The sequence below is a fragment of the Camelus ferus genome, chromosome 20 (genome assembly GCF_009834535.1).
Source record: "Camelus ferus isolate YT-003-E chromosome 20, BCGSAC_Cfer_1.0, whole genome shotgun sequence".
NCBI lineage: Eukaryota > Metazoa > Chordata > Mammalia > Artiodactyla > Camelidae > Camelus > Camelus ferus.
This window is the reverse complement of record NC_045715.1, coordinates 20212983-20228364: the sequence shown is the minus strand read 5'-3', so window position 1 is coordinate 20228364 and position 15382 is coordinate 20212983. Positions and strand designations below refer to the sequence as shown.

At 51.0% G+C, this 15382-nt stretch overlaps 1 protein-coding gene across 1 annotated transcript; it reads left to right on the top strand.

Moving 5' to 3' along the window:
• Nucleotides 1–1444: 1444 nt before the first annotated feature.
• On the top strand, nt 1445–15365 carry DHX16 (DEAH-box helicase 16). The gene is given in 22 exon segments (XM_006191617.2): nt 1445–1830; nt 2934–3068; nt 3070–3185; nt 3298–3460; nt 3771–3827; nt 6552–6806; nt 6997–7200; nt 7281–7472; nt 8114–8224; nt 8387–8502; nt 10112–10322; nt 10518–10616; nt 10731–10835; nt 10837–10884; nt 12181–12321; nt 12482–12644; nt 12734–12852; nt 12968–13035; nt 13739–13901; nt 14013–14174; nt 14462–14635; nt 15148–15365. Coding segments are annotated over 22 exon segments (3138 nt in total). The 5' UTR covers nt 1445–1623; the 3' UTR covers nt 15277–15365.
• The last annotated feature ends 17 nt before the right edge of the window (nt 15366–15382 follow it).

Genomic DNA, 15382 nt, shown 5'->3' with positions numbered 1-15382 from the left:
AGTACAATCCAAGCAGCCAGAGAGTGTGTGACACTGGCTAATCCAGGGGCTTTTACTCCAAGACTCGGGACCATAAATAATTAACCTGAAATTACTGCAAAATATGGTGTATGTACAGAAGTGCAGTTTCCCAAAAAAGTCTCTGCTAGACAATACGTTTTATATTCTCAAAGTTTTAAGAACCATCGAAAATTCATGGCTTTGTGGCCCAAGTATCGTTGATATTAAGAGGTTTTCCCATTTCAGTACGTTTCTATCTTCTACAAACGTGGAAGATCTTTATTTTACTTATCAGTTCATTTTTTCAGTTCTCCATGCTAGTAAGGTCATGGTTGAATACTTATAGTCCTTCTATTATTAGAAGATGCTCTTCTCAATCTAGTCAGAGGAGAGTTCCCCTTTATTAAAAATATCATGTATTATACAAATTGATCTTAAACATATATCAAAGGTCTTTAGCATACTAGCAAGGGAACTAGCAAAGGAACGAGCAAGGTATCAAGAGAATGAGCCACTTCAGAGAGGCTGTGGAAGGAAACAATACTTATATTAGCTAATTAGGTAAAGATCCTAATCAGATATGACCCAGGAAAGCAGAGGCAGGAAGCTCTGAGGTGCCAGGGGTGCCCACAGTCCATTTCAGAAACAGAAAACAGTGCATCCAAGAAGTCAATGATGTGGAGCTACCCGTGACTGTTAATTAGAATAATAAATGCTTTGTTTCCCAACATTAGTATCGGATAAATCCAATTAACATAAAAGCGTAAAGCAAGATCAGAGGTCAGAGAGCAGTCAAGCAACAAACTGCTTATTTAAAATTAAGCAGCCACCAGTGAATTTCTTAATATGTTAGCAAAAAAATGCAGAATTCAGTTTGCACATTCCTTAGTTTGGAGACCTGTTAAAAAAACTTTACAGAGACAGCAAGAAGGCATTTTTTTTGTCCTCCAGATCCCAAGTTTCTTCCTGCCTGGAGTCCTCGTTTAAGCCTAACCTGTATTCACTTCTGTGAAAGGTACCAGTCTTAGCAAAGGTCACTCCTAATCATCACAGGCTGAGCTGTAATAAACATGGACTTGATCTAGTTTGAAATAGAGCCCCTACCCCCAACACACAGTGACACACTTTTCATTGTTTTTGGCTCCATAGAACTTACATGTTTTATTTATTATGCATCTTGTCTTCCTTCCTCCCCAAACCACTGTAAATTCGGAAAGGGATTAGTTTCTGATTTGTTTTTTGCTACATCCCCAGGGACTAAAACTGTTCTTAGCATGGATTAGGTGCTCAGCATTTGTTGAATGAAATGAGTGAGTGAAACACCCATGAATGACCAACAGGGGACGACAGAGAGATTCGGTAGGAGAGAAAATGAAAATTCGCGTACGATTCCGCGATGTTTGAACTCGCTCGGCCACCGTAGTGCATAGGCCGGAAAAGTGCGGCTGCTTCCGGCCTCCGCGGTCCGGAAAGATTGCTTTGGGCTGCTGGAAACGGAACCTCCAGGTCCTAAGACAGCTCCTTTGCAGAGTGGAGGCTCCGGCCCGGAGCTCCAGGCCTCCCGGCCGTCACCGTGGCTACTTGAGACACTTTCAGGGCCGGGAATAGGGAGTGTGGGTCGCCATGGCGACGCCGGCGGGGCTGGAGCGCTGGGTGCAGGACGAGCTGCACTCGGTACTGGGGCTGAGCGAGCGGCACGTGGCCCAATTCCTGATCGGTACCGCGCAGCGCTGCGCCTCGGCCGAGGAGTTCGTGCAGCGCCTGCGAGACACCGATACCCTGGACCTCAGTGGGCCGGCCCGAGACTTCGCCCTGAGACTCTGGAATAAGGTGCTGGGAGGGGCGGGGCCCGGCCTGGGAGCGGCGGGAGAGGGGGTGGAGCAGGGAAGGGGGCCCTAGGTTATTTGTCTAGGTGAGGTTAAGCTAACTGTCCATCGGAGAATTAAGTAAGCTCAGTTCACAAGCATTTATCCTATGTCCGTTATCGCCTACGGCCTGGACGTCCAGCTCAGTGGAAAAGATTGAGAAGGGCTTGTGTGTCGGATTAAGCGCTATCGAGTAGTGTTTCTCAAACTTTAACATGTATGGGATTCATCCAGGGCCTTTGTTAAAATGCAGATTGCGATTCAGTTAAATCTGGGATGGAATCTTCGTTTCTTCATTTCTAGCAGATCTAACAAGTTTCCCGGTGGCGCTGATGGTCCACAGACCACACTTTGAATAGTGAAGCTATAGAAGAGATGGAAAGTGGGAAGATGTGGGAGGGCAGAAGGAGTGCGGGTCGTGAAAAGGAAAAGCAGACCCAAAAGTCTCTGGAATTTGTCAAATAGGGAAGGGGGAAAGAGGAAAATATAAAGGTGAGCTCCCATAGGACAGAACTGTGTATTTCTCATCTTTGTATTCTTGCCATCTAAGTGCACCTTGCAGACCAGGTGCTCAGAAACTATACAGTAAGAATGAAAGTGCTGAGCTTGTGTAGAGGATGGCAGATAACCTGGTGTGGCCATCCCATTAGTGCTTGATGAGAGAAGAGGTTAGAATGTAAGTGAACATGCGGGTAGGGGCTTTAGGTTCATCTGTTCACCAGTGTATCCCTGGAGTCTGGTACAATGCCAGGTCCATGACAGGCCTCTGCCAAAAGTAATCCTTGTCAGTCCGTGTGTAGGAATGACTTTGTCATTGGGAAGAACAGAGGCTGAACAGTTGAGAATTGGGTTTAAGAATGTAAACTTCGTGAGGGCATGAATTTTTTTCTCTATTCCAGTATCCTTTGTACCTTGCAGCAGGTGCATGGGACAGGCTTTGAAGCCATGGGGAAGAGAGAATGAAGGCCGGCTTAACAGCAGGTTATTCCTTGAATTAGGAACAGGGCAGAGTAGGTGGGCAGAGATCAGGAGTTGTTCATATCCCCATATCTTCTCCTCTTCTGTCAGGTCCCACGGAAGGCAGTGGTGGAAAAACCAGCTCGGGCAGCTGAGCGAGAGGCCCGAGCCCTGCTGGAGAAGAACCGATCTTACAGATTGCTGGAGGACAGCGAGGAGAGCAGTGAGGAGACCGTAGGCAGGACCAGGGAGCAGTCTGCAGAAGAAGCGGAAAAAACGGAAACACTTGAGGAAGAAACGTCAGGAGGAAGAGGAAGAAGAGGAGGAGGAAGAGGTTTCTGAGAAAGGAAAGAGGAAGGCAGGGTAAATCAGGAGTAGGGAGAGAGAGGATGGGGCAGGTGGATGATGGGACAGGTGGATGATGGGACTGGTAAGCCTCTGATGCCCTTAGTTAATCCTCTGGGCTGGGCTGCAGGGGGAGTAAACAGCAGACGGAGAAGCCAGAGTCGGAGGATGAGTGGGAGCGGACAGAGCGAGAACGTCTTCAGGACCTGGAGGAACGCGATGCCTTTGCCGAGCGAGTTCGGCAGCGGGACAAGGATCGGACACGCAATGTCCTGGAGCGGTCAGACAAGAAGGTGCCTACATAGGAGCAGCCCATTCCATAAATGCCCAGGAAGACCCCCGTGTCCCATCTGAGGTTGGGTGTGTTTGCAGAGATCATGATCTCTGGGAAGACAAAGGGCTGCCCCTATGGTCTGTCCATCTCTTTGGGTCTCTGGCTGAGGGGACTCTCTGCTGGCGCTGTAGCCATGGAGATTGCTCAGTGAAGAGGGACACTTCTTTGTGCCAGGGAATGTCTGATCCTTGTGATTCTAGAAAGGGAATGGCTGTGGGGTGTGGGGACTTTGGGCCTCACACTCCTCCACTCTTGCTTTCTTCTCTTAGGCTTATGAAGAGGCTCAGAAGCGCCTCAAGATGGCCGAGGAAGACCGGAAAGCCATGGTGAGTACCAGGGCCCAGGAAACCACGATCAGAAGATAAAAGGAAAGACTTTCTGATGGAGTGGTTAGAGGGAGGGAGAAAGGATGCAAAAGAAGTGCGGTGGGGATGCTGGTGGGGTGTTGGGTCTCTGGAGGAGATCCTCCTTTGACTCCTTTCCTCATTGACACAGATTACAGTGTGTCAATGAGGAAAGTGTGAGCTTCCCTGTTCCCAAGACTTAAAGAGATGTACTCAAAAGGCAGCTGGAAGATTCAAGGGGGTGGCTGGAGGACAGGGGCAGGCAGGAGTACCATTGCCCAGGGATGTGCTGACCACTCAGCTTGAGCACACGATCTCCAAATACCTTCCTTCCACCTAATCCCTCTACCCACCACGGGGCCTTGTAGTTTCCCTATGATTTCTTGAGTTGGTCTTCTCACTAGATAGGGACAGAGCCCTTGTAATTCATGAACTGGACTTGTTATAGGGTGAGTTTAGGTAGGGTTGAAGTTTTCCAAAGGCCTACTCTTCCCAAGTAAGTCACACTTAGATTTCCTAAAAGAATTTTAAGACTCTTGGTGTCCTAAAAATGGCCTAGTGGTCTTCAGGTCTCTCCTGACCAGTCCATCTCAGGTCACACCCCACAAAGTGACTGTGGTCAGGGACTTCTGAGACATCTCTCAGTGCTGGTGTAGTATTTTTACTTTCCTGAATTTAATTTTTTTCTTTTTCAATTATGAAAAATTTCTAACAAATAGGAAAGTTGAAAAATAGCATATTGAACACTTATGCAGACTTCAGATTCACAAATTGCTAATATGTGCAATATTTGCAGCGTCTGTGTAAATGAAGGCTTTTTTCTTTTTGAACCATTGAAGTGTTTTAGACATCATAGCATTTTTATCCCATCAGCATGTACCTCATAAGAATAAAGATGTTCCCTAAAACCACACCCAAGAAGGTAAACAGTAATTTTCATGTATTAACTAAGAACCTGCCTACAATAAATTTCCCCAGTTACCCCCAAATGTTTTTAATAACTGCCTTTTCCAAGCTGGAATCCAGTCAAGATTTATGCATTGCATTTGGTTGTTAGGTCTCTTAAGTTTGTTTGTTTCATTTTTCCTCTCCCTTTCTTTCTCTCTGTCTCTTCTTATACCATGTCCTACCTTCTGGATTTACCTGATCCTTATCTTATGGTGTTAAGTTCTGTGCCCTGTGCTTCCTTTAAAGTGGAAATCGGGTCTACCACTTGGCTTAGACTCAGATTAAGCAGTTGTGGCAGGAACACCTCTTGGGTAGTGATGTACACTTCACACTAGGGGCATCCTGTCCAGTTGTGTATCTGTTAATGCAAGTATCCTTCCTCCAACATCCTTTCAGCTGATGGTTTTTAGCAACCATTGCTAATCCTTTCTTGAATCCGTTATTTCATGGCAGATTGCAAAATGGTGATTTGGGGATTCTGACGTTCCTCCTGCATTTGTTGACTAGCCTTTTTTTACATTAAGAAGATCTTTTCCTCCACCACAAGGAATGAACTACAATTTCTTCTTAAAAGGGAGGGCAAATGTTTAGTTGTTTCCTTTTAATTACTAATTTTCAGAGTAAAGAATCTGGTGTAACAGTCACCTCACTGGTGACAAGATTTTTTTCCTTATTCTTTGTTTGTATGTATACGTGTCACTCTGGACTCGTGGATTTTTATTTCTCACGATTTTACAATTTCATATCACTATTCTTTTTGATGCTCAAATTGTCCTGATTTTTTGCCCATATTTTAAAAAGGTATTTGTTTATCTGCTTCCTACATTAGGCCAAAGCAGTCTTTAATTGTGGTACTCAGGCTAGGTTATGAGCATAAACTCTTATTTTAAATCTTCATAGAACAAACAAGAAAAGCCAAGCAATTAAATAGAATGAGGACCCCCAACAGAAGGGCAGCAATGGGGTTTTGTTCCTCTAGTAGGAGCTCTTCTTGATCACAAGGACGATCACGTTGCCACAGTGGGAGGGGTCATGGTTAGAGTCGAGAAGGGTCTGAATGATGTGGCCCATCTTCTGTCATCCACAATGTGTCCTGAAGGCCTGTATTGAAAGGAAACATGTACAAGCCAAATGACCCATTGTCTGAGGGGGAGAGGTTAGTCCCAGAGCTAAACATCCCTGGTTACATTTTGCCTCACAGAACCACTCTGTGATGCTGTACTTCCATCCTTTCATATGTAATTTATTTTTCCCTTTCCCCCAAACTAGTCATTCAGTTCAAGACCAAGGAGCATCTCACTGGGGCAGAAGATTACATACTGGTATTGTTGGCCCATCCACTGGTTTCCAGTTGCCTCAGTTGTTTTCAGTTTGAGGCCTTTGCTGCCAGATGCTGGTCTCAGCTGTTTTGTTTTCCCTTTTCTACTCGGTGGAATAATATAGTAAGAGTAGAATATAACATACATACATAATCGTCCTTGTGTCTATATTGGCAAAGATGATGAGGCTGCCCAGAAGGATGGTCCAGCTGGATCCCGCTGCTGGAAGGCAGTATGTGGGGTCAGCAGTGTGTCTTTCAAAGAGGCCCAGCGTTGGGCCCGTTGTTGATCAGGGTGCTCAGTGCAGAGGGAAGGTAGGTGAGGACACATCTTTAGGTTCTTGTGCTGGCCTGTCAGGGATGTTGTCAATCTTGGGGGTGTGTAGGGAAGAGGTTGCCCTTCCACCAGGATGAGGCTCTGATGCCCTGTGCTGTCCCAGGTCCCCGAGCTGAGGAAGAAGTCCCGCCGAGAGTACCTGGCCAAGCGGGAACGCGAGAAGCTGGAGGACCTGGAGGCCGAGCTGGCGGACGAGGAGTTTCTCTTTGGGGACGTGGAGCTGAGCCGACATGAGCGGCGGGAGCTCAAATACAAGCGACGTGTGCGGGATCTGGCCCGGGAGTACCGGGCGGCTGGGGAGCAGGAGAAGCTGGAGGCCACCAATCGCTACCACATGCCTGAGGAGACCCGAGGACAGGTGAAGCCAGGGGATCACCACTTCATTCCCAGTCCCCAGGCAGAGGGAAGGGAAGGCTTCAAGGACTTGGGTGGTGCCTTGGCTGGCCCCTTACTTGTCTTGCCTTTTGCTGTGGGTAGGGTGGTGACTGGGAAGGGGACGCTGGGCAGGAGAGGGCAACTTCCATCTTCACAGCCCCCTCTCTGCACAGCCAGCGCGAGCCGTGGATCTGGTGGAGGAGGAGTCCGGCGCCCCCGGGGAGGAACAGCGGCGCTGGGAGGAGGCCCGGCTGGGGGCAGCGTCCTTGAAGTTTGGGGCCCGAGATGCTGCCTCCCAGGAGCCCAAGTATCAGCTGGTGCTGGAGGAAGAGGAGACCATCGAGTTCGTCCGGGCCACTCAGCTCCAGGGTGACGAGGTGAGAAGGGGAGCTCTGGGATGGCCTGAGGCGGGCAGGGAGCTGGCCCCGAAGCTCACGGCCCTCTTCCTCCCTCTTAGGAGCCATCAGCTCTACCCGCTCCAACCCAGGCCCAGCAGAAGGAGTCCATCCAGGCCGTCCGCCGCAGCCTCCCGGTGTTCCCGTTCCGCGAGGAGCTCGTGGCCGCTATTGCTAATCATCAGGTCCTCATCATCGAAGGCGAGACAGGCTCGGGCAAGACCACCCAGATCCCACAGTACCTCTTTGAGGAGGTAGGGCAGCCACACCCTGCAGTTGGCATCGAGAAGCACAGTCCTGTCAGAGCTCTTTTCTGTGGCACCTGTAGTCACTTACCATGTCCACTTCAGTCCTTTAGTCTTTTCAGCCAAATGGTGAGGTTCTTGAGAAGAAGGACCACACCCTTTTCATATGTCTGTTCTCATTTTCTGCCACTGTGTCCATGCCTGGTAGGTGGTAAGTACATTCACATTGGAAGGAAGTGCAGACAGCTAGATGGTGGCATGTGGGTATGAATGTGGACCCTATACACCACCAGTTCAGCCTCTGCTCCTGTGCAGGGCCAAGGAACAAGGAATGAAAAGTGTTGTTTTCCTGCTTTTTTACCTTCCTTTGTTCCTGTTGCTTCCGGGTCTGCCCCAGCTGGTCGGTCCTTCTCCATCTCAAATCTCACAGAGCCCTGAATTTGATGACCCAAAGGGCTAGGACTGCCAGGGCTGGGTGAGGACCCCCTGGGTCTGCCATTTTGTCATTTGTCCTTCTTGTCAGATTTTTAGCTTCTATCTGTTACTCTGTTCCCCCTGCCCTGGCCCGCATTTCCAACTTCTCTAAATTGTCCTGGGCTCCAGTGGCATGTTAGTAAAGGGAAAACCTCTTCTCTCTCCTTGTCCTGCAGGGTTACACACAGAAGGGTATGAAGATTGCCTGCACCCAGCCCCGGAGAGTGGCTGCCATGAGCGTGGCTGCCCGAGTGGCCCGGGAGATGGGGGTGAAGCTTGGGAATGAGGTGAGATCTGTAGGGACTGAGGGGTGAGAGGAACCCCTAGGGTCTGGGACTCAGCTCATGCTGCCCTCCAGGCCCCCCTACACTGGTCCAGGTGCTCACCCCTTGTCCTCTCCCTTGAGGGAGCACCCACCCAGTCTTGCTCACTAATGGCCCCCTTGACAGGTTGGTTACAGTATCCGCTTTGAGGACTGCACATCAGAGCGAACTGTGCTGCGGTACATGACAGACGGGATGCTTCTCCGGGAGTTCCTCTCTGAGCCTGACCTTGCGAGTTACAGGTATGTACAGAGCTCCCCCTCCCCTCCCACAGGAGGGAGAACTGCCCACCTTGGCCTCTTTCGGGTCCACAGCCTTCCTCCCGGCAGTGCCTGCCTTGATCTCCTTTAATCTCTGGCTTTTCTCTCCTTTCATCCCACCTGGCCAATATGATCATTATCTTCTCTTCTGATTCATCCGCCAGTTCTTGAATCTCTATGGTTCTAACAGTCCTGGAACTGAGAAGGGGCTGGAGGGTAGAAGGGGCTGCAGAGAGAACCTCTCCCTCTGTCCCCTGTTGTTCCCAGAGTTCAGGAAACAACCAGGATGGTAGAGGCGTGCTGTGGGGACTTGAGAAGCCATGTGAAACTTAGACTGTTCAGCTTCATGGGGGAAATTCAGACACTCTGGTTCCCTCTTAATATGCGAAGGGCTGTTACATGGAAAAAGGGACCAGACTTGCTTTATGTGACCCCAGAGCCCAGCTAGGAGCCATGGGAGAGGTTAGAGGGGGAGGATTTCAGCTCAGTATAAGAAGCTATAGAGTGGCAGAGGTTGCAGGGGCTGTCAGAGTGCTCGCGCCCTGGCTCTCGAGCCTCTGGCCCGTATCTTGTAGTGGCTTGGCCTGTGAGTGGTGAGTTCTCAGTGCTGGCTTTGGCCAAGCAGGGGTGGATGAGCTTGAGTTGTGAGGCAAAGTGATTCATGTATGGAATGGAGGGTGGCATCAGGCCAGCTGAGTACTGTGTGCCTTTTCAGCTCTTAGGAGGCTGTGGATTTCCGGTCCTAGAGGATCACAGTGAAACAATGGGACAAATATTATTTTGTCCTTCACAGCCCTTGCAAAAACCTCTGAGAACCCATGGCAGGCCAGCCAGTGCAAGAGTGTTCAGGCTGTGCGGTTTTCCCATCAAGCCAGCCTTCTTGTGAAACGGCTGAGGACTTCACCATCTCGATCAGGGTTAGGCTCGAAGGGTTAAGATCAGGGGTGAGCTCCTGTGGGCTGGCCAGGAAGTCCAAAGACTAGAGCAAGGAGAGAGAAGGTGGCACAGACACAGCTAAGTTACGAGGAGACCCAGAAGCCTGCAGAGTCCTCTAAGGTTGGGGTGGGAGGGCTAACCAGGCCCCTCTCTCCAGGAAGAGGTGGCAGGGCCAGCAGGGATGCGCGGCAGCCGTCCTGCAGGGTGGTGGGAGCTCCTGGGCTGTTCAAATCATGGTGGCTCAGGTCTATCAGTACCCTCCCAGCCAGCCTGGGGGCCAACCCTCTGAATTCAAAGAGACCTTACCTTACTGTTTTTTCCTTTAAAACAGATATCCTTACTTCTGCTGATGCTTAACAGGCTCTTGACTCTGATCCAGAGCAGATGTATGACTATTTTCTGGCTTCCGCTTCTAGCCTCCAGATCTTGGCTGCTGTTTGCCCATGCTGGGAGAGGCCGCAGATCAGGGGGCCCTGGCCTTCTCTAACTTGCTATTGGTCTGGCTTAACTGGGATGATTGGCTTCTCCTTGGAGCCCTCCTCTTCCCACATTCACCCTTGGACTCTTTACTTCCATCTGTTCTCATCTGGGGCCCCACATCCACTCCTGCAGTTGGCCGGCTCCCCCCTCACTGCTGTCCCTGTTCCTCCCCCAGCGTGGTGATGGTGGATGAGGCTCATGAACGGACGCTGCACACAGACATTCTCTTTGGGTTAATCAAGGATGTCGCTCGGTTCCGACCTGAGCTCAAGGTCCTGGTGGCTTCGGCCACACTGGACACTGCCCGCTTTTCCACTTTTTTCGATGACGCCCCCGTCTTCCGAATCCCTGGCCGCAGGTTTCCGGTTGACATCTTCTATACCAAGGTACCCCTCAGGGAGGATGGGCTTCAGCGTAAAGGCGGCAGGGCTGGAGCCTTTGGAGGAGGCTGTCCCAAGGAGGGAAGGGTGGGCTGGAGAGGTCAAAGGGGAACTAGGGTACAGTGTGTGTCGAGCTGGGAGGAGAGGAAGAGGTTTGCCTGAGCAGATGGCCTTCATGTGACCCCACCTCCTCCTCCCCAGGCTCCGGAGGCGGACTACCTGGAAGCCTGTGTGGTGTCTGTGCTGCAGATCCACGTGACCCAGCCCCCTGGGGATATCCTGGTGTTCTTGACAGGACAGGTGTGTGACGTAGGGGTAGGGGGTGTGATGTATGTATTCCACTGGAGGACAGGGCTGGCCGGTTGGCCTCCTATGACTCTGGGACCCCTGCTGGTCTCCTCACCCCAAATCCAGGAGGAGATCGAGGCTGCCTGTGAGATGCTCCAGGATCGCTGTCGCCGCCTGGGCTCCAAAATCCGGGAGCTCCTGGTGCTGCCTATTTATGCCAACCTGCCTTCCTGACATGCAGGCGCGGATCTTCCAGCCCACGCCCCCTGGGGCACGGAAGGTCAGTGGGAGAGACCTGTGTTCTTCCCCCTATAGTTCACCCAACTAGTAGTGGAAAGGAAAGTCTCCCTGCCCTCTGCAAGGTGCATCCTGGGCCCTGCTGCAGCTGCGAGGCCGGTGGCAGTCAGTCCCTCGCCTCCATAGCTGGAGAGAGAGGGTGACTATGGCAGGACCCGAGAGGCAGCCAAATGCACGATCCAGAAATTGAGCATGAGACTCAGGGGAGAAGAGAGGCCCTTGGTGCACCAGGAGATGGGAGTTGATCTGTTTTAGGGAAGATGGCAGGGGAATATTAGAGGAAGACTTAAGGTGTGTTTGAGGTCAGAATAATCTAGAAGGCTTCACATGGGGAAGTAGTGGGAGACAGGCTGAAAACAACTTTGGACTGAGATTAGAGAGGGCCTTTGATGGCAGGTGGAAGAGTGTGGACTTTAGACTAGTGAGTGGTTGTCAAAGGATTTTGAACAAAGATGTTACTTTTGTTCAGCAAATATTTAAAGAGTTCCTCCCCCATTTCAGGTACTGTTCTAGGGGTGGGGATGCAGTGATGGACAAGTCCCTAGCCTCACAGAGTTTAGTGTAATGCAAGTTAGGAGAAACAATGGACACTTAAATACATAATATCAATTTGTGACAGACTCTGAAGAGATACAGAGGGGCACAGGAAGATGGATACAGACTCCCGGGAGATGGGGGAGGAGTGTCAGGAAAGTACTATCCTTAGGGTATAGAGGAGACCTCCCCATCACTGATAAGGTGAGAGTGAAGCTGAGGCCTGAACCAGGTGAGGGAGGGTGCCAGGCTGACATCCAGGAGAAGAGCACACCAAGCAGAGGGAACAGCTCATGGGGAGGGTGGGCGTGAGGCATGCGCTTGGCAGTGGGCGCAGTGGGTGGGGTGGAGTGAGCAGCCTGGGTGCTGGGAGATGAGACCAGAAAGGTAGCCTGGGCCTGGAGGGGCTTGGATATGATTCTCAGGTAGGATGGGAAGCCACTGAAGAATGTGGGGGAGGGTGATGTGACAGGCTCACATCTTAGAAGGACCATCCTGGATGCCTTGTGCCCAGGGCTAGGAGTGGAAGCAGGGAGACTTGTCAGGAGGCTGTTTCAGGAAGTAGCATGTGAAGGCGAATGTGAAAGTGACAGTGGGGAAGATGCGGCAGGAACCTGACCCCCACCATCCCCAGCTCCCACCTCTGACAAAACCCCTGAACCCCCTTCAAAAGAAAAAGGATTGCTTTTTCTGGATGACTAGATTGAGGAGGGGTTTCTGGGTGACCCCACATCCTCTCACTCAGGTGGTTGTGGCAACGAATATCGCTGAGACCTCTCTCACCATTGAGGGCATCATTTACGTGCTGGATCCGGGGTTCTGTAAGCAGAAGAGCTACAACCCCCGCACGGGCATGGAATCACTCACTGTCACACCCTGTAGCAAGGTTGGCCTGGGCTCAAGTGGGGTCTCCAGTGGGGGAGGGGGAGGGGGAATGACAAGGGGGATTAGCGGTCACTCTCCCAGATTTCTGTCAGAAACACTGCCCTTTCTGTTTTCCTTCACCAAATTATCAGCCAGCCTGACAAATCATCCTTTCTTGCCAGGCCTCAGCCAATCAGCGAGCCGGTCGGGCAGGTCGGGTGGCTGCAGGGAAGTGCTTCCGCCTGTATACTGCCTGGGCCTATCAGCACGAGCTGGAGGAAACCACGGTGCCTGAGATCCAGAGGACCAGCCTTGGCAATGTCGTGTTGCTGCTCAAGAGCTTAGGTGACTGGGACCCCTAGTCCTGCCAGGTGGGGCTGGAGTCATTGGTCTTTGTGACGGGACCCAGTTCTACCTCCCACATCTTTCTCCAGGGATCCATGACCTAATGCACTTTGATTTCTTGGACCCTCCGCCGTATGAGACCCTGCTGCTGGCTTTGGAGCAGCTGTATGCACTGGGAGCCCTCAACCACCTTGGGGAGCTCACCACGGTGAGGTGGGAGGGCAGCGGGCTGGGCCAGGGGCAGGAGGAAGGTGGGGTGGCCCCTTGAGGGGTGGAGGGACGCCTGAGGGAGGACTGGCCTCAACTCTCCCTCTTCTTCTCAGTCTGGTCGAAAGATGGCAGAGCTGCCGGTGGACCCCATGCTGTCTAAAATGATCCTGGCTTCTGAGAAGTAAGCCCCCTGCTCCAGCTGGGCCCCCAGCACACACATGGGCCACGCCTCCTTCTGTCTCTGGGGCCATCTTTGCTCTTTTTCTCTCCACCACGTTATTCTTTACCAAATAACAAGTTATTAGAGAATTCTCATTGCCCCTTTTAAGGCCCACCAGGGTCAGCCAGTTACTGTCCAGTCTTTGGTTATAATATCAAATGGGTCAAATTGATAAGCACGTAGAAAATTTGGGGGCATGAAGGCAAGTGGAAGATTTCCCAACCGGGGAGTGCTGAGTGAGGGCTGTTTTGGGGACTTACTCGTTCCTAAGGTTTCAGACTGGAACATGTAGATGTAGCTGTGGAGGGCCACCTTTCAATGCCATTCTTCTGCCCATGGTTGAGGTTAAAGGTCATTACATGAACTTAAAGGGGGTGCTGTCATGCATACCTTACTGCAGAACCCTCCAGGATCCCCTGTACTTTCCTGCCTCTGCCTCCGTGGATATCTGTCCTGTTACTGTTTCATCTATAGCCCTCACCTCCTTGACCCCATCTCTGCCACCAACCAATTTGTAGCCATTAGCCCAACCTACAGTCCCCACATGAGGACCTCCGTCACCCAGCGATCACTTTCCCACTCTTTGTGTCTGTTGCCGCCTGGGCTCCAAAATCCAGGAGCTCCTCGTGCTGCTTATTTATGCCAACCTGCCTTCCTGCTCCAGGTACGGCTGTTCAGAGGAGATCCTGACAGTGGCCGCCATGCTCTCTGTCAACAACTCCATTTTCTACCGACCCAAGGACAAGGTTGTCCATGCCGACAATGCCCGCGTCAACTTCTTCCTCCCTGGTGGGGATCACCTGGTTCTGCTGAATGTTTATACACAGGTCACTGGGCTTGGGTGAGTGGGAATGAGGGGAACATGTGGGACTCTGATCCTGCTGTATACTCAACATCCCCCATCCCCACCCCATGCTCTTTTTCAACCCTGTTTGCAGTGGGCTGAGAGTGGTTACTCTTCCCAGTGGTGCTATGAGAACTTTGTACAGTTTAGATCGATGCGCCGAGCCCGGGACGTGCGGGAACAGCTGGAGGGGCTCCTGGAACGCGTGGAAGTTGGCCTCAGTTCCTGCCAGGGGGACTATATCCGTGTCCGCAAGGTCAGCGTCTCTTTCGTCTGCTGCTGTCCACCCAGCATCTCCCGAGGAGCAAGCTTCTCCTCTGGGGCCAGTGGCAGTCCCCTGCCTAAGAACGTGACCCCCTCCCCTGTGGCAGGTGTGCTTTCCTGTGCTCTCTTCCCCAGACACCGAAGATTCCTTCTCAGTGCTTCTTCGAGCGCGCATTACCTTTCTGGTTCTCCCAGAGCCTGAACTAAGAAGGTAGTGAGTGCTGACGGTCCCTGGGTGCCTGCCTTTCCCATTGACTTTCCTTCCTCCCTGCTCCTTAGGCCATCACTGCCGGCTACTTTTACCACACAGCACGGCTGACTCGTAGTGGCTACCGCACGGTGAAACAGCAGCAGACGGTGTTCATTCATCCCAATTCTTCCCTCTTTGAGGAACAGCCACGCTGGCTGCTCTACCACGAACTTGTCTTGACCACCAAGGAGTTCATGAGACAGGTGAGGGGACCTTGCCTTGCCCAGGCAAGTGGATCGTGTGGGAGATGGTATCCCGAAGAGCTAAAAACCCAGATTCACACTGCTGGGACTGGCAGAGACAGGGAAGCACAATTGGTTTAAGGTAGGATAAAATAGAAAGGCATCCTTTCTAACAGCTGTCTCAGCATCATTTAAGATCTGAAAACTGTATTCATTACTAAGTATGGGAATGTCCATCGTCTGGGTGTTTTGAGTGGTAACGGTGAACAAGGCAGATGAGGGCTCCGAGTGTAGTCTTTATGTTCAGGCTTTAGTTCAGGTATAGCTTACCTGTTATCTTGAATATAATGTAGAGGTGTGTCTGCCCTTGGGATCTAGAGCATTTGAGACAGGTTCCCTTTCTCCTGCCCCTGCTCCTTTTCCCAGTCAAATGGGAAAGGAGAGAAATTTATTTATTTTTTTAAATCACACACACATCAGAATCTAGGTTGGATAAAAGGGAACCCTGTTGATTTTCTTCTCTCCCCTTCTAGGTATTGGAGATTGAAAGCAGTTGGCTTCTGGAGGTGGCTCCCCACTATTACAAGGCCAAGGAGCTAGAAGATCCCCATGCCAAGAAAATGCCCAAAAAAATAGGCAAGACACGAGAAGAGCTAAGGTAGAGGGGAAGGGACATAAACAACCTAACACCAGCTCCTTTCCTTTCTGTACATTATTTAATATCTATTAATAAAAATATTTTTGGAATAAAGCTACAGGGAACTTTTG